This window comes from Giraffa tippelskirchi, chromosome 7, assembly GCF_054371585.1.
Source record: "Giraffa tippelskirchi isolate mGirTip1 chromosome 7, T2T-mGirTip1v1.2.pri, whole genome shotgun sequence".
Lineage (NCBI taxonomy): Eukaryota > Metazoa > Chordata > Mammalia > Artiodactyla > Giraffidae > Giraffa > Giraffa tippelskirchi.
This window is the reverse complement of record NC_137281.1, coordinates 161,738,301-161,756,776: the sequence shown is the minus strand read 5'-3', so window position 1 is coordinate 161,756,776 and position 18,476 is coordinate 161,738,301. Positions and strand designations below refer to the sequence as shown.

At 47.9% G+C, this 18,476-nt stretch overlaps 1 protein-coding gene and 1 non-coding gene across 11 annotated transcripts in view; both read left to right on the top strand.

The window, feature by feature from the left end:
- Positions 1–18,476, top strand: part of SPG11 (SPG11 vesicle trafficking associated, spatacsin) — a 72,526-nt gene that overhangs the window by 53,206 nt on the left and 844 nt on the right. For 3 of the 10 annotated variants that reach the window (XM_081510923.1, XM_081510922.1, XM_081510924.1), the window contains 11 exons: positions 2,709–2,923; positions 3,367–4,120; positions 9,505–9,644; positions 10,348–10,546; positions 11,315–11,452; positions 14,015–14,148; positions 14,883–14,990; positions 16,390–16,558; positions 17,023–17,111; positions 17,249–17,404; positions 18,060–18,211. In XM_081510923.1, coding sequence (XP_081367049.1) covers positions 2,709–2,923; positions 3,367–4,120; positions 9,505–9,644; positions 10,348–10,546; positions 11,315–11,452; positions 14,015–14,148; positions 14,883–14,990; positions 16,390–16,558; positions 17,023–17,111; positions 17,249–17,404; positions 18,060–18,211 — 2,254 coding nt within the window. Of the gene's footprint in view, positions 1–2,708; positions 2,924–3,366; positions 4,121–9,504; positions 9,645–10,347; positions 10,547–11,314; positions 11,453–13,949; positions 14,149–14,882; positions 14,991–16,389; positions 16,559–17,022; positions 17,112–17,248; positions 17,405–18,059; positions 18,212–18,476 lie in introns of all 10 variants that reach the window. The other 7 variants (XM_081510926.1, XM_081510927.1, XR_014059776.1 and 4 more) reach the window with 6 other exon arrangements.
- LOC145515937 (U6 spliceosomal RNA) lies at positions 15,933–16,037 on the top strand. Its single transcript, XR_014061140.1, has one exon. It is a non-coding gene; the product is annotated as a U6 spliceosomal RNA (small nuclear RNA).

The window sequence follows — 18,476 nt, the reverse complement described above, 5'->3', positions numbered from 1 at the left end:
TGATATAAAACATTACAGGCCAGAATGTGGTGTGAAGAAGAGGTGACAGGAAACTTCAACCAAGGTTAAAGCATTTAAAACAGCACAGCAGGGTGGAACGCAACTAATGCAGCTTCCACTCCTTCTGAGCAGAGCCAAGTTTCCCCTGACTGACGTCCGTACCGCCCTGTCACTGTCACTCTTGTCTTTGACAAGTGACGTTAACATGTCATCATTGTTCAAGGCCACAAACTCGTTTCAGGAATGCCTAATTCATTTGGAAGGTTTTAAGAGACACATTGTGCTGATTTTTTGCAGACTCCTCTAGACATTGGCTGCTGCTGCTGCTAAGTCGCTTCAGTCGTGTCCGACTCTGTGCGACCCCATAGACGGCAGCCCACCAAGCTCCGCCATCCCTGGGATTCTCCAGGCAGGAGTACTGGAGTGGGTTGCCATTTCCTTCTCCAGTGCATGAAAGGGAAAAGTGAAAGTGAAGTCGCTCAGTCGTGTCCGACTCTCAGCGACCCCATGGACTGTAGCCTACCAGGCTCCTCCATCCATGGGATTTTCCAGGCAAGAGTACTGGAGTGGGGTGCCATTGCCTTCTCCTAGACATTGGCAGTCTCTAAGCTTATTGCTGATTGAATGAAACTAGTATTCCCTTATTTTCTTTTCTACTTTTTGAGAATTTCAAGTTTTTGTTGAGTGGTAATGTTACTCTTTTACACTAGATTCTAGTATTTTTCACTCCCAGGGTTATTTTATCACATTTAAACTCACAGATGTTCAGCTGGAAGCTCACATTTGCACAGAACAGTGACGATACCTGGGCTTCATGCCAGCCTTGTAGGCTCTGCAGGCTTAAAGGAAAGAGGGGGTGTTTCCAACATGTGTTATATGAGCTACTTGTCAGTTACTGTGCAGACCAAACACTAGACCCTTTTACTATATTGTCATTGGTCTATAGTAACTTTAATTTTTTCAGAAATGAATTTCCTGTTTTCTTGCCAAAGTACCTTATCTTTAAAAGATTACAAAGATTGTCTACGTTGTTAACCATTACTATGTCTTATTCACATAATTACATTGTTAGTTTGTATATAATATTTTTATGTGTATACCACGTATGTGCTTAGAGAAAAGAAATATGTTTTTTTTAAAACTGACGTTTTATATTATGCCAGCATAGAAAGCCAGTGTGCCCATACTGGTGGTTATTACACAAGGTGTCTCTACCCCTGGAATTAGCTACATCGGAGTACAGCTCAGCAGGGGGCAGGGAGCAGGGGGCAGCGGGCAGGCCTGTGGAGTGGTCTGCACGCCCCTCCTTTGTCACAGGGCAGACACAGGTTCTGTGATACTCTGTCTGACAGCAGGCACAAACCGAATCACATAAATCATTGGCAGAGAATTCCTAGTGTTACTCAGGATAAGAATTTCTGGGGCAGATAAATATTGTATCATTTCAGTGACATGTGGAGTCTAAAGAGTGAACGAACAAGCAGAACAAAACAGAAACAGGCCCACGGGTACCAAGAACAGCCTGGTAGTGGCAGAGGGAGGAGGGTGAGGCGATGGGCAGAGTAAGGAGAGGATCGAGAGGCCCACACCCCTAGTTACAAAGTGAACGAGCCACAGGGGGCAGGGGGCAGCCTGGGGATGTCGCCAGTAAGAGGGTAATGGCTGTGTGTGGTGGCAGATAGTAACTGGGGGTATCGTGGTAATTTTGTGATGTTCAGAAATGTCAGAGCTCCCCTGGTGACTCACTGGTAAAGAATCCGCCTGCCAGTGCAGGAGACGAGGGTTCCATCCCTGATCCAGGAAGACCCCACATGCTGCAGAGCCGCTAAGCCCGTGTACCACGGCTGTTGAGCCTGTGCTCCAGAGCCCCCGTGACACAGCTTCTGAGGCCCGCACACCCTAAAGCATCCGCTCATGTAAGAGAGAAGCCACCTCAGGGGAAGCTTGCGCCCCGCAACCAGGAGAAGACCCTGCTTGCCATAACTCGAGAAGAGCCCATGTGGCAAGAGAGACACGGCACGGCCAAAAATAACTAACTAAACAGATTCAGATAATAAAAGTTAAAAAACATCGAATCACTATGTTGTACACCTGAAAGTGATGTGATATTGTAAGTCAGTTACCGTTCAGTTAAAATTTCCTGGGGACATCAGGGCGTGCTTCGCCTGGTCTCCTTGGGTTGTGTTGGACAGATGTCTGGGAGGGCACACGGTCTCCGTTCTGACTGCAGTGGAGCCACGTTAGAGTTTTGGCTGTTGACTGGCTGTCCTGCAGGTTCTGTATGTTGATCCACATGATGCTTAGTGTAAATGAATGGGTGAACAATCATGAAAAGAAATTTAAGGTAGGAAAATCTGGAAAAAGATGGAACTAACCTGAATGACCAAATCTTCCCAAGGTTAACTGAGTTGCTACTACATAGAAGGCCACCAGCTTCTGCCTGGTATGTAAAGCCAGATTTATGGATGGAGTCCATGTGCTAATCTCTAATAGTTCTTACTATATAGGAGCTGCCTTTGGCTTCCTCTGCCAGCCAAGCAGAGTAGAAAAATAGGTTGTTGTTTTCCCTTTAAACACGTTATTAGGTTAAATATACACATTCTCCCCTCATATTTAGTTGCTCTTGAAATGGCCATATCAGTATTTTGCTTCTATTTTTTAATATCTCAATTTATTTTAATGCTTATATCGGCTTCTGTTTGGCACAGGTCCAGATGTGAAGAAGCTGTGTGTCCTTAGTCAGATTTTGAAGGATACATCCATAGCCATTGATCGTGCAATTATTACTAGCTACAGCCTTGAGAATTTTCAGCATGAATGTAGGTCAATTGTGGAAAAACTGGAGACAGACGGACACTTTGCTTTGGCCAGGAGGGTAGCAGAACTGGCTGAGCTACCTGTGGACGACTTGGTAATTGAAGAGGTATCATTAGTCTTTTATTTAAAAACTGAGCTTTTTGAACCAGCATTATTTGGAGAATTCAGTGAGATATGTGACTTATCAGAGACGGTACTTTTTCACTTTTGACAAACAGGTTACTTTCAGACAGGGATGAGCCTGCGATGCCCATTTTTGAGGAATGTTTGCTTGAATATAAAGTTAGCTTACAGGACATGCTTCAACTGTATTGAATAGAATTAAATACAGTGTGGCTTCCTCTTGACCTTCATTCAATTAGATAAATTTAGAATTGTTTTTCATACTTTTAACTTTCCAGTTAAAATATCCAGGATCATCTGTAGCCAAGTCCCATGTTCTCTAGTTTGATTTGGATTCTTACAAGTATGGTTTACTTAGGTAGCATTAACATTTTTGATACTTCTTTATCTAGGAAAAGCTAAGAATTGCTGTGCTCAATTTCACAGATAACCCAGGAAATGCAGACCTTAAAGCACATTGACCAGTGGTCCCTGAAACAAGCGCGAATTGACTTCTGGAAAAAATGTCATGAGAATTTTAAGAAAAACTCCATTTCCAGCAGAGCAGTGTCTTCTTTTTTCTCAGCCCAGGCTCTGTGGGCAGGTGAGTGCCCCACTGCAGGGGGCCCCAGCAGCTCCGAGGAGCGCCACCTGCTGCTCACGCTGGCAGGGCACTGGCTCGCCCAGGAGGACCGGGTGCCTTTGGAGGAGCTGGAGGACCTGGAGAAGCAGATCTGGCTCTGCCGTATCACCCAGCACACCCTCAGAGGGGGCCGGGAGGAAGGAGAGCCCGGAGCGTCTCAGCAGGTCTCAGCTGGTGGTGAACTTCCCTCTGACGGCTTAGCCAGTGAGTTTTCATTCTCTAACTTGGCTGTTCTGAACACATCAAAATACTTAGAACTTAATGGCCTTCCGTCCAGAGACATTTGTGACAATAAACTGAACTGGAAGGAGCAGGCGTCCCTAAACTGCTTGATCGGGCGCCTGTTGGATGATGGCTGTGTGCATGAAGCGAGCCGGGCGTGCCGGTACTTCGGTTTCTACAACCAGGACGTCGCCTTGGTGTTGCACTGCAGAGCACTGGCTTCGGGGGAGGCTGGTGTGGACGACCTGCACCCAGAGATCCTCGCGCTCTTACGAAGTGCTGAGCTTCCTGAGGAAGAAGAGGAAGCTGGCATCCCCCTAAGGAAAGTCCAGAGCAGTAAGTGAAGGTCACGCTCCTGACTCCTGTGAGGTGCCGTTTGGCATCCTCTGCAGGTAGAAAGAGTCTTTTGACACACCAGTTACACTAAGTTAAGGGTAATCCATCAACTAGGTAATTAACTAGTCAATGAAGTAGAAACACCTGTATTTTTAACTCGCTATGTAGCGAGATAGAGGGAATCTATCTGATTTAAAATTAATTCACTGAAATTTATTGTATGTAAATAATCATGTTTCCAATTGTACATGATCACATTTAGAATCATGGTTGATTTTTTTTACATTAAGCTTAAATTCTGTGATCTTGCTAAACTCACTTATCCTAAGAGTTGTAGACTTCTTGGGATTTTCTGTGGAGACAGTCATATCTGCAAATAGAGGTGGTTCTATTTCCTTCTTTCCAATCTATTTACCTTATTAATTATTCTTGCTTTATGGTACTAGCAAGGACTTCCATCACATCTTTGCTTGTTACTGGTCTTAGGGAGGAGGCATTTAGCCTTTCATCATTGAGTATTATATTAACTCTAGGATTTTTGAAGATACCTTTGTCATGTTGAGGAAGCTCTATTCCTAATTTGCTGAGAGTTTTCATCATGAATCATTGTTGAATTTTGTCTTTTTTTTCTTCATCCATTGATATGATTGTGTTTTCTTCTCTAGACTAGTAGTACAGTGCGTGTGTCTGATAAGTCGCTTCAGTCATGTCCGACTCTTTGCAGCCCTAGGGACTGTAGCTCACCAGGCTCCTCTGTCCATGGGGATTCTTCAGGCAAGAATACTGGAGTGGGTTGCTGTGTCCTCCCTCAGGGGATCTTCCTGACCCACGGATTGAAACCATGTCTCACGTCTCCTGCATGGGTGGGCAGATTCTTTATCACTGGTACCACCTGGGAAGCCCCAGTAATACAGTAGATTACATTAATTGAATTTTTAAAATAATGAACCAGCTTTTTGTATTCCTAGGAAAAACCTCACTTGGTTATAGTACATTATTCTTTTTGATATATTACTGGGATCAGCTTGCTTTGTTGAGAATGTTCACATTTATGCGCATGAAGAATATTGATGTGTACTCTTCTCTTTATTCTCTCTTTGGTTTTTGCATCAGAGTAATGACACTTGCATGCGTTGGAAAGTTTCCCTCCTCTTCTCTCTTCTGGAAAACTTTGTATGGAATTGGTGTTATTTCTTCTTCAAATGTTCAATAGAATTAAGCAGTAAAACCATCTAAACCTGGAGATTTTTGTTTTGGAAGATTTTAAACTACACATTTAATTTATTTCATAGTTATATGACTAATTAGGTTATTATTATTTTTTTTTTTATCTTGGGTGGGTTTTGGTAGTTTGTGTTTTTTGAGGAAACTTTCTTTTCTTGCCTTTGGGTTATTTTAAGAGTCTGTAGTCTTCCATTTTAATTTGGGATTTTGACTGTATAGCTTTGCATATTTTTTTTTTTTAATTGCTTGCTTTAAGGGTTACATTAAACGTTTGTAACTTTTCACAATCCACTTAAAATCCTGTTTTCCCACCTCAGCTGACGGGTAGAGACCCTGTGGGTCACTCCTCTCCCTTTATGTCCAAGTTGCCTGATTCGGTGACTCCTACATACATTGGAAACTTCATCAAACAGTGCTGAATTTTTTGTTTTCAACTGAAAAATATGTTTTAACAAACTTGAGAGTAGTTTATTAGTATATTTCCTCATATATTTACAGTCTTTTTTTTTTAATCTTTTGGCCATACCGCATGGCATATGGGAGCTTAGTTTCTTGACCAGGGATTGAACTTGTGCCCTTTTGCATTGGAAGCGCAGAGTCTTCACTGCTGGACTGCCAGGGGAGTTCAGATATTTACGGTTTTTGTTGCTCTTCCTTCATTCCTGATGTTCCAAGTTTCCGTCTAGTTCCTTTTTCCATCTGTTTGAAGGACTTCCTTTAGTAGTTTTTTTAGAGTTGTCTGTTAGAAGCAGATTGTTCCAGTCTTTTTACTTCATCAGTTTTTTGTTCATCTGAGAATGTCTCTGTTGCACCTTCAATTCCTGAAGGCTGATTTTTTGCTGGATATAGAACATTTATTCTTTTCTTTCCACACTTAAAAATGTTCCGCCACTTCCCTTTGACCCGCATGGTATTTGATGAATAATCTGCAGTCATTTGAATTGTTGTTCCCCTGTAGATAATGCATTTTTCTCTTCTTGCTCTCAAGATTTGTTTTGTCTGTCTTTTCAGCAGTTTGCACTTTGGCCAGGGGGCGGTGTGGGTTATGCTGTTTGAACTTCTCAGGCATGTAGGGCTATCACACTGAGGTAGTTCTCAGACATCATTTTTTAAAAACATTTTTCAGCACCGTGCTCATACTGCTCTCCTGGGACTCCAGTGACGTGAACCTTAGAACGTTTGTCATTGTCTCAAAAGTCCCCGAGGCTTTGCTCAGCTTTTTCAATTTTTCTTTCTCTGTTCGTCAATCTTCATTTTCACTGACTCTGGCGTTTCTATTCTGTTAGTTTTTATTTCTGTGATTTTTAAATTTCAGTTCTAAAATTTCCGTTTTATTCCTTATACTTTTTATTTCTTTGCTAAGACTTTGTTTTTCTGTTTATCTTGTGAGCATTCATAACTGCTTATTGGAACATTTGTAGTAGCAGTTTTAAAGTCTCTTTCAGGTAATTTTAGCAGTCACGTCATTTTAGTGCTGGGTTTCAGCATTTCTTTTCTTACATGAGTTGAGCTGGTCCTGTATTTTTGTATGCTGAAGAATTTTGCGTTGTATCTTGGACATTTTGAGTAGTATGTTATGAGATGTTGGGTCCTGTTTAAATCCTATGAAGAATGTTGGTATATTTTTAGCAGGCAGTTGACCTGGTTAGGTTCAGACTACAAGTGCCAACCCACCTTTTGTGGGCTGTGGTTCTGACCTCCGTTTTCAGTTTCTTTGTGGTGCTGTTCAGATCCACCCTGTGTGTGCTGTCCCGTGCTCAGTCTGCAGCCTGGGTAGTGATCTGTCTGTTGATTCACTCCTCCGAGTCTTTGGTTGTTGGTCAGGACCAGATCCAGAGTGCAGAGCCCAGGAATGGATGGGCCCTAATGTTTATGAACAGCTTTATTTTATTGGGTTGCTTTCTTGAATCTCCCTCCTGGGTACTTTCTGGTTGCCTGAAGCTTCCCTTTTCAGTCTTCTGGCCAAAGCTGGAGTTAGCAGTTACCCCATTCTGTCATATACTTTCCTGACTGCCTGCATCTTGAGCCAGCTGACAGGATAATGCAAAAAGGAGCAGGGATTCACTCTGCCCGCTTAGGACCAGAGCCCCTCTGTTCTGAAAAGAAGGTCCCTCTCTGAATTTTGGCTCTTGCCAGCTGCCACTGCAGCCTGCCCACCACAGCTAAGGGGTTGCTTAAGAGCAGAGACCAGAGATAATGGGCACTCCTGGGAGTTCCCTTTCCACTCCTTGAGCCTGTTTTAGAGGACGTCTCCTGCAGTGCTCCTTCTCTCTGTGAGCCACAGTGATGGGCTCTGGGTTTCCGGCGGCGGTGTGTTCAGCCTGGAGCCGCAGTGATGGGCTCTGGGCCTCAGGTGGCGCTGCGTTCAGCCTGGAGCCGCAGTGATGGGCTCTGGGTTTCAGGTGGCGCTGCGTTCAGCCTGGAGCCGCAGTGATGGGCTCTGGGTTTCAGGCAGCACTGTGTTCAGTCTGGAGCCTCAGTGATGGGCTCTGGGTTTCCGGCGGCGCTGTGTTCAGCCTGGAGCCGCAGTGATGGGCTCTGGGTTTCAGGCAGCACTGTGTTCAGTCTGGAGCCTCAGTGATGGGCTCTGGGTTTCCGGCGGCGCTGTGTTCAGCCTGGAGCCGCAGTGATGGGCTCTGGGTTTCAGGCAGCACTGCGTTCAGTCTGGAGCCTCAGTGATGGGCTCTGGGTCTCCGGCGGCGCTGCATTCAGCCTGGAGCCTCAGTGATGGGCTCTGGGTTTCCGGCGGCGCTGCGTTCAGCCTGGAGCCGCAGTGATGGGCTCTGGGTTTCCGGCGGCGCTGCGTTCAGCCTGGAGCCTCAGTGATGGGCTCTGGGTTTCCGGCGGCGCTGCGTTCAGCCTGGAGCCGCAGTGATGGGCTCTGGGTTTCCGGCGGCGGTGTGTTCAGCCTGGAGCCGCAGTGATGGGCTCTGGGTTTCCGGCGGCGCTGCGTTCAGTCTGGAGTCACCAGCAGGGAGACAGTGGCAGTGCCGGTTATTGTCAACCCACCTGCTGCTGTTTCCTTTTCAGAGTCTTCATAGAGCGCTCTGTGCCCTGGGTCTAGGTTTTATGTTGAGTTCAGTGGGAGAGACCTAGAAATGGAAATCCTAGTGAAGGATTTTAAGCAGGGGAATAACATGGTCTGGGTTCCTTTTTATTTTTTTGTGTTTAAAGTATATTTTTTAAAAAGTAATATCTTAAATGCAGAAGTATTATATTCTTAATGTAACAAATCATACAATACGCAAGTGCATAAAGTAGAAGAGTAAAAGTTATTTGCCTGTTCAGCACCACCCCCACCAGGTTCCCCAGAATAACATCTTGTACTTGATGTGCATTGTTTTCTGTGTGTGGGCTTGCACACGTGCGTGGACATGTGCGCTGTCAGTACAGATAGATGAGCCTCGTCCCTCTAGTGGCTGCAGAGTACTGTATGAATGTATATGATTTTTTAATAATGATTCACTGATACACACTTAAAATTTTTCAGTTTTGTTTTTGCTATTAGGAACAGTGTCATGTAAATATTCTGTCCTACTTTTTTCCCCTAATAGGAAACCCTTTATCAAATTGAAGTTTTATTGTAGGCTAAGAGCTTTTTTTTCTTTTTTCTTTTAAAGAGAAACCAGGAATGGCTTTTACTTTTACTATGCGTTTAAGATACCTATCCAGATGATCCTTGATTTTTGTGATCTGTATTCTATAATGCAAAGGACACCAAGTTTGCAAGGCTGAACTGGGGGAGCAGGAGACAGGAACAGCCTCTTAGATGCAGGGGTTAAAGGCTGGACCTCAGGCGGTGACTGCAGAGATGTTCTGAGATACAGTCAGGCAGACCCGGTGACTGACTGGATAGAAGGGGAAGCTGGGAGGGGGTGTGTGTGGGGGAGAGTTGGGCAGGTGTCTTTGATGGTCTCTGGCATGTATATTAGGTGGCTTTGAGTCTTTTTAGCCTGTGAGACCTTCAGAGTATCCTGGGCTGGGATTTCCTGGACGAAGGCAATGACAGAAGTGTCAGTGGGGTGTGGGTGCTGTTAGAAGTGGTCCCAGACCTGGGGGAGTCAGCAGGGTGCAGTGAAGGACGCTGTGAGCAGAGAGGCAGAGTCATGGGGGCTGAGAGGAGGCCTTGAAGCCCCCCACGGACCTGTGTTTGCTTCCAGCTGCCAGTCTGGACAGTCAGTCGTTTGTGATGCTGCCCCCTCCGGATGAAGTGGTGACGAACCTGGAAACTCTGACCAGCAAGTGCCTCCATGGGAAGAACTATTGCCGCCAGGTCCTCTGTCTCTATGAGCTCGCCAAGGTGCGCCCGCGGGGCCCCCACGGGGAGCTGCCTCTGAGCTGCCACGGGGGGTGGACGTTGCCCAGTCAGCCCGTCAGTGATGGCCGTGACCTGGCAGGAGAGCTCGTCAGCGTGTTGGCCCCTGTAAATCCACCCCCTGAACCGTGGAGGGCAGCTCTCCACGTGGGGCAGAGCCCAGAATTTCAAGTTTTAAAATAAACGTGAATGTAAAGACAGGAGCCAAAGCAGCCAGGAATTGTTTTGGCTTTGTGCGGGTTGAGGGAAAAAAAGATTTGATTCTAAATGCAGTGGAAGCACTCAAGAGAAAGCAAGCCAAGTGCTAACAGCCCTGCCTTGGACAAAGCTCAGAGACGTCTTTGGAAATTAAGGGTTGCCTGCTGCCATGGGAACAATAAAGAAGGGCTATGCCTTTTATTTAGGTTTCATGACATTTGAAAAGCTCAGTGTTCAGTAAGAGAGGGTAAGTCACCTGATGATTTCTGAAGACGAACCTTTCTCTTGCTTGGATTCAGCTCATTGGCAAAGTGATAGAAGGGACTTGAAAAACGTGTTTGCTGCTCGTAAGCTTCCTGCTCAGGGTGAGGGATCCTGAAGTTCAGAAAACCATGGCATCTGTCCATGTCAGATTTCGGGAAGGGTGGTCTTCTGCTGGCTTTTGCCTGGCTCCTAATGACGGCGTGGATTGCCTCTGCCTTCCTCTCAGGAGCTGGGCTGTTCCTACGCAGACGTCGCTGCCCAGGATAGTGAGGCCGTGCTCCGGGCAATCTTGGCCTCTCAGCAGCCTGATCGATGCAAGCGAGCTCAAGCCTTCATCGGCACCCAGGGCCTCAAGCCAGACACAGTGGCTGAACTTGTGGCTGAAGAGGTGACCCGGGAGCTGCTGACGCCATCAGAGGGAACAGGTGCCCTGCTCTCAGGCCACCCTGGCCTTTCAGACCACAATCTCCAGCTCCCCGCATTAGGGGTTTGCTGTTATGTTCATATACATGTTGTATGCTGTCCTTGCAAGGTGCCAGGTTGCACTTGAAAGAGAACACACTGCATTTATTTTCTCTTGAAAAATATTTACTTGTTTATTTTTGGCCATGTTGGATCTTCACTGCTGTGTGCGGGCTTTTTCTAGTTGCAGAGCGCGAGGTCTCCTCTCTAGTTGGGGAGCACAGGCTTCTCACCGTGGCGGCTTTTCTCTTATTGCGGAACATGGGCTCTGGGCACATGGGCTTCAGTATCGCTGCACGTGGGCTCCGTGGTTGGAGCTCATGGACTCAGTAGCTGTGATGCATGCATAGGCTTAGTTGCACCGTGGCATATGGGATCTTCCAGGACCAGGGATCAAACTGGCGTCTGCTGCAACGCAAGGTGGCTTCTTAACCACTGGACACCAGGGAGGCCCTGCATTAATTTTCCTACTGTTGCTTTTTGTTTATTGCTTTAGGATTATGTTTAGAGTGACAATGCCTTTCTCTGAGCTGATGAGCTCCTGCTGTCCTGTACGATGGCATCTCACCTGCAGCATTGGAGCCCAGCGAGAGGACAGCTGCCTGGGGAGCTCCCTCAGCACAACCTCCTGGGCCCAGGCCTGCACAGTGGCCTCCTGCCCTGGGGCTCCTGTCTTCCTCTGATCTCTCTCACGGTAAAACTGGTACCTTTCTCCACATCTTTCTGTACAGGACACAAGCAGGTGTTTACCCCAGCAGAGGAAAGCCAGACATTTCTTCAGCTGACCGCTCTGTGTCAAGACCGCACCTTGGTGGGCATGAAGTTGTTAGAGAAGATTTCCTCCGTTCCCCATGGGGAGCTGTCTTGCAGTAAGTTGTTGGCCATCTTCTTACACATTTTGGGCCCAAGCAGGTCACTGAGAAGTCTTCTGTTTGGATCCTTGTTCCTTCTCTGGATCCCTCCTCCTCCAGGATTGTTTATAAGTTCTTAGTAGAAAGCCGTAAGTTCCCTGAAGAAAAGTTAGAAAATATACGTGGAAACGGAGCCCAAAATTAAAAATCACACCAAAAAGTAACCTTTTCCCATTTGGTATACTTAGCATATTTTAATCTTACACTACCCTGCAAAATGGCTATTATTGTCCACATTTTAGAAGAAGGAAACTGAAGCTTTAGAGAAGTTGATTATAACTTACTCTGTGATGTAGCTGGCATGTGAACTGTGTGATTTCAGAGCCCGCTCATCCCACAGTGGCGGGGTACTCACTCAGCAGTGTGCGTCCCTCTCATCTTTCTCCACGCAAGCCGTAGGTTTTTATTTTTTTTAATGGCATTATACTGCGGATACTACTTATGAGTATGCTATCATTAATATCTGTCCATGACACTATTCTACATAATTTTAATGGTTACACAGTATTTCTCTTACATGTAATTTTAAAAGATATCCCCTATTACAGGACCTGCAGATTGCTTATAGTAACTTCTGCTACTTTAAACACTGTGACAGACATGCTTACAGGCAGTCTGTGTGCACATACATGATTACTTCTGTAAGAAAAATTCCTGATTCAGGAGCATGCCCGTTTTTAAAGCTTTCAGTTCAGTTGCTCAGTCATGTCCGACTCTTTGTGACCCCATGGACTGCAGCACGCCAGGCCTCCCTGTCCATCACCAACTCCTGGAGTTTACTCAAAGTCATGTCCATCGAGTCAGTGATGCCATCCGACCATCTCATCCTCTGTCATCCCCTTCTCCTCCTCCCACCTTCAATGCTTCCCAGCATCAGGGTCTTTTCCAATGAGTCAACTCTTCGCATCAGGTGGCCAAAGTATTGGAGTTTCAGCTTCATCATCAGTCCTTCCAATAAATACCCAGGACTGATCTCCTTAAGGATGGACTGGTTGGATCTCCCTGCAGTCCAAGGGACTCTCAAGAGTCTTCTCCAACACCACAGTTCAAAAGCATCAATTCTTCGTTGCTCAGCTTTCTTCACAGTCAACTCTCACATCCATACATGACCACTGGAAAAACTGTAGCCTTGACTAGACGGACCTTTGTTGGCAAAGTAATGTCTACACACACACACACACACACACACACACAGACACACACAGACACATACACACACACATTTACTTAAGAAAAAAAAAATTCACTTCTCCCTCTTAAGCATTGTGTGAGAGTATCATTTCCTGGGATGCATTGAGAGGGAAAGTGTTAGTCACTCAGTCATGTTCGACAATTGACAAGCCCACGGACTGTAGCCCACCAGGCTCCTCTGTCCACAGGATTCTCCAGGCAAGAATACTGGAGTGAGTTGCCGCTCCTTCTCCAGGGGACCTTCCCAACCCAGGGATGGAACTGGGTCTCCTGCATCTCAGTCAGATTCTTTACGTTTGAGCCACCAGGGAACATTATACTCTGCAAATCTGATAGATGCAAAAAAAGGCATCTTACTGATGTTTAGTGAACAAGTGAGATTTTAAGAGGTTGAACAGTTTTATTTTTAAAATAACCTGGGAATTCCCTGGCAGACCAGTGAATTTGCTTTCACTGCCGTAGGCCCAGGTTCAGTCAGGGAACTAAGATTCTGCAAGCTGTATGGCAGAGCCAAAAAACAAGTACAAATTCTGCATCTCCTGTCAGTCCAGTTCAGGAATATCTACTGAGTACTGACTGTGTGCCAGTTACTCTAAAAACCAGCACTGGTGGACAAGTTAAACAGCAGCCCTGGAGCTCACAGACTAGGGGCGTTGTACACAGTAAGCAGACCAGTGGTGTCAAGAAGGGTTTGGAGAGGAAATGTGTAAACCAGGGCCTGAAGGATTAGGAGTGAGTAGGTCTGGGAGGGCCCAGGGTGCACAGGCCCTGTGCACACTCAGCACAGTGTGTGTCAAGGCTGGAAACCCCTCTTGTGGCTTCCAGTGCCACAGATACTTTTCTATTTCCCTTTTAATTGTGTTCTTAGTGATTGTGTGTAGCAGTTTTAAATTTGTGTCATCAAATCTTAATCGGAAAAGTCCACAGAAGCACCAAGTGTCAGATGGCACTTGATTAGGCCCTGATGCTCCACTGAGCTGCAGAGAACGCCCTCAGACTCACGTTGGCAGGTACTCCCATCAGTGTGTGTGCAGGAAGTTTCTCCATCTTTAGGAAGCTAGGATTCTTTGTTCTCACTGTTTTAGCCTTTTAGAAGCGCTGTCACTGTATGTGGGCCGTCTTTGAGGAGAGTTAACCCTGTGCTATCACTGAGAGAAAACCTGACTTCCTCAAGGGGCTGTCCCAGAGCTAGAACCGGTGCGGTCAGGGATCTCAGGACTGGTGAGAGCGCCTTCTCCAGAAGGCCCCGTCACCCTCCGGCCAGGCGCAGAGCAAGATACCGGGTAGCGGGAGTGGACAGTCCTGTCTTACGCGTGCCACCCCACCCAGCCACAGAGCTGCTGATCCTGGCTCATCACTGCTTCACGCTGACGTGCCACATGGAAGGCATCATCCGAGTCCTGCAGGCTGCCCGGCTGCTCACTGACAACCACTTGGCCCCCAGTGAGGAGTACGGGCTGGTGGTAAGTCACCCCTGACCCTTGCCCCCCATCCTGAGACCACCTTTGACAGGGCAGGTGGGCTGGAGGCCGTCTCAGAGCTGACGTCTCAGGGAATCTGCCCGTCTTGATACCGCTACCTACTTGGTAGCTGGCTGGGCAGCTCAACCCTCTGCCCAGGGTTTGGTTTCTGTCAGAATCCGAGATCGCGCCAAAGGAACAGGAATCAGAGAGGATCCCTGCTCCAGGCTGTCACACCCATTCACCCCAGGCTGTTAGCTTTTCCAGAGGGCTAAGACAGCAGTCACTTTCTCCACAAAACAAGGTTCACACCCGCCTCTTGTACGTGAATTGAAAGGAGCTGACAACTCAAGCTTCCTGTACCTCTGCAAATTCTGTAGGCTTGAAACTGATGCAAGTGGCTGAGCAAGCCGTTGGGTGCTGTAGTTAGGAGTGCGGGGACAGACGGGTACCTGCCCAGGAGGATGGCCCTTCAGCACGCGACAGTCATGTTTAGACAGCAGAGGAGGGGACAGCCAGTGACCAGCATTTCTGAATTCTCCAGAGAAGGCCCCTGTTGGGGACGTGGGACCAGCAGGGAGGGAGACAGGCGAGGAGGAAAGGAGTGAAGCGTGGCGGCCTGGCATTAACCCTGCTCCCTGCTGGAGCCTGGTGTTTGAAAGCAGCCGCACCGTGGAGGAGGTGGTCTGGCTCAGGGAGCGCCAGGCATCGCTGACGCGAGCTCTCTGTCTCGGCAGGTGCGTCTCCTCACCGGCGTCGGGAGGTACAATGAGATGACGTACATATTCGACCTGCTGCACCAAAAGCACCACTTCGAAGTGCTCATGAGGAAGAAGCTGGACCCCGTAGGTGCACGGGATCTTCGAGCTGCTGCTCTCCTGACACTCGGGAGTCTCGGGTTTTCTCAGGAGTCATCCCAGTCAGGGCGAGAACTAAGGACCTCCCTCCGACATGCACTGAAACCAGTATTTTCAGGTTCCGGAGCTCCAGCCGGGCCACAGACGCGCCCTCACTCCCTGTCCCAGGGCCTGCTTTGGTGGCAGGAGCAAAAACCCCGCCCTCCCTGGGCTGGAGGGGAGCGGTTTCACGGGACCATGAAAAAGTGTTAAGAGCTGGTCACCTGTGGATGCCAAGCTCTGGGCCTAGAAAACGGTGGAGCTGCTTAGGATGAGCAGGAAGGAGGCTGGGAAGCAAAACCCTGACTCGCCAGGCCTTTGGCCTCTGGGTTCTTGTCTGTCCTTAGACAAGCTGTGTGTCCGAGGCACGTGTGTAACACCAGGCATGTCGCTCTGAGAGCCTGTTTCCAAGTCTTTCGTTGGCTGATTCATTGTTTCTACCCGTTTCACCTCGCTGTGGGACTTCCCTGGCAGTGCAGTGGTTTAGGACACTGCTTCCAGTAGAGGGGCAGGTTTGATCCCTGATTAGGGAACTAAGATCCCGCATGCTGTGTGGCAGGGCCAAAAAATGAATTAAATTAAAACCTAGGTGCACTTTTGTTACCTGAGAACTTGGGCTAGCCGAGCAGGATTAAGAGACGTATTTTTCTATATGTTGTGCACGTAGGAAGTAGCCTGCTTTTCTCAGTTAACAAGCAGCATTAAGAGAAGCAGAAAAACTTGCCTCAGTGTTGGGCCAGTGTCAGGACAAACCAGTCCAGTTATAAGGAAAGGAGCAAGGGATACCTCCAGGACTTTTAAAATTGTTTTTGAGGTATTTTTGTTTCTGCAGTGAAGCATTCTTTTAATAACTTTGTTTCCAACTACAAAAGTAATGCATATTTAAGACATTTGCTTACTTCAGCAGCACATATACTAAATACTGGAATGGTACAGAGATTACCATGGCCCCTGCACAAGGATGACACAGAAATTTGTGAAGTATTCCATATTAAAAACAGAAAAAACACTTGGGAAACAGAACACAGAAAAAGCCTTGTGCTATCGGATATCCTTGTTATATCCATCTTAGCACTTTGGACAGAATTCAGAGTGGAATTGTGAGGACTCATGCATGTATGCACGTTAAGGCTTTTCCTCTGACAGGCCTTACTGTTCCCACTCGCCGCCGGCAGAGAGGGCGTGCCTCTTGGCTCACGCTCAGGAGAGCATGCACATCTGTCCTCCCTTGCGCCTGTCTTTCCCTTTTCCGTGGGAGCGTTTGAGGAGCCGTGAGTCACAGGCCTGGGTCAGTCCTGCCCGCTCTGCGGTGCCCACCTGAGCCCTGGGTGTCCTTGTTTCTGGGCAGAGCGGCGCCCTGAAGACGGCCCTGCTGGACTACATCAAGCGCTGCCGCCCGGGGGACAGCGAGAAGCACAATATGATCGCGCTGTGTTTCAGCATGCGCCGGGAGATCGGCGAGAACCACGAGGCCGCTGCCCGCATCCAGCTGAAGCTGATTGAGTCTCGGCCCTGGGGTAAGCAGCGGTCACAGCAGCGCCCCCAGGGCGGTGCTGCTGCCAGGGAAGGGTCTCGGGGCTGAGAACGCAGGAAACCAGGAGACCGACCACCACCTTGGCTTCTCGACGTTCATCCAGTGGGTCTCCGCGGGACAGAGAGGAGGTGGGAGGGGAGTTGGGAGGCATTTACCCCTCGTGTAGCCCATGCGTCCAGAGGTGTCATCTGTCAGGAACCCGTGTGTGCTGAGGCTGGGGACGCCTGCCAGGGCGTTTGAGGGAGGAGTGAAGTAGACGGGGCAGGGACTCCCACCCCAGTGTGTGTAGAGGGAGTGAGCGAGCGTGTCTCACTTCACCCGAGAGCCATGCCGGCGTCCCTGCGAGCGCGAGCTGGGATGTTTCTCTAGCCCACGCTACTGCTGAGTGGGGAGAGAGTAGCCCACTTTGGGGGCCAGACACACCCAAGTTTGCTCTCTCCCCTGCAGAGGACAGCGTCAAGGATGGGCAGCAGCTGAAGCAGCTGCTGCTGAAGGCCCTGACTCTGATGCTGGACGCAGCAGAGAGTTACGCTAAGGTAACTGGGAGCCTTACTCCAGACTGGCCTTGGGGCTTGGTGTTGCAGTAGGAATAGTTTTGTTCTGTTGCTTGAGGGGCCACAGGGGAGATGCCACAGAGTCTTTATCTGTGCCTGCCTCTACCCTTACCCCGCAGGACTCCTGCGTGCGCCAGGCCCTGCACTGTCACCGGCTCACCAAGCTGATAACGCTGCAGATTCACTTTCTGAACACTGGCCAGAACACAATGCTCATCAACCTGAGCCGCCACAGACTGATGGACTGCATCACGGCCCTGCCTCGGTTCTACCAGGTGAGCGCGAAGACTCACCAGTACTGCCAGCCTGGTCTCTCCTGATGTCGCTGTCATAGGACCCAGAGGCTGAGCGGCTTCCCTAGAGGTCTCAGGTCAGCCAGCTCTCCTGACTGTGCTGTCTGATCCATCCCGCTGCCTTTCCACAGTAGTACTTCTTTCCAGCATGTTGTCTGGGCAGAGGTTGGAGACCAGCGAGACAGCATCCTGTCCCCTTTCTCCATAGTGTTAAGCCTTTGCACTTTGACAGTTGAGGTTCAGGGGAACATCCCTGCTTGTGGTCCCGTGAGCACCTCTGAGCCCAACGTTTCCAGAATGTGTGCAATTCTGGGTTAGCATAAAAAGCCAGGGCTTCTGGGAGGCCGGTTCCAGCCTTTTAACAAGGAGGGATAGTTATCAGGGACTCAGCCCTTTCTGAGCAGAGCTGAGTGAGTGAGAAAAATATTCATCAGCAGTTCTTTTAATCCAGTGTGAAGATTAGAAACACTGGGAAGGTATTTGGGGTGTCAGGGGAAGGGTAACATCAAACTTTTCACCAACCCGGATAGCCTTTAACATTAGTAACAGTCACACTCACCAAGAGTGCACAGTATCGAGTTGTTTTCGAGAATCGTTGGCCTCTAATGGTATCCTTCTTCCCCTCCATCCTTTTAAGGCTTCTATTGTGGCAGAGGCCTATGACTTTGTTCCTGATTGGGCTGAAATTCTGTATCAACAAGTGATTCTTAAAGGAGACTTTAATTATTTGGAAGAATTTAAGCAGCAAAGGTTATTAAGACCCAGTATATTTGAAGAGATTTCAATAAAGTAAGTATTAAAATGCCTCTGCTTTGATATCAGGCATGGGTAAGAATTTTATAGCTATAACATTTTATAGGTATAACATGTCTAACCCCTTGGCTTGAGATGGCAAAGAGATGTCAAGACTATCCAGAAGGATAAGATCTTCTAACAGATTTATGTGGAGGAATGAGAAGAGTTTGCTTACGATGCTCTGAACCTAAAATGGGAGGAGAGCTCCTCAGCTGGCCTGAGGTGCCCAAAACACTAAACATCAGAAGATCCCTTTGGA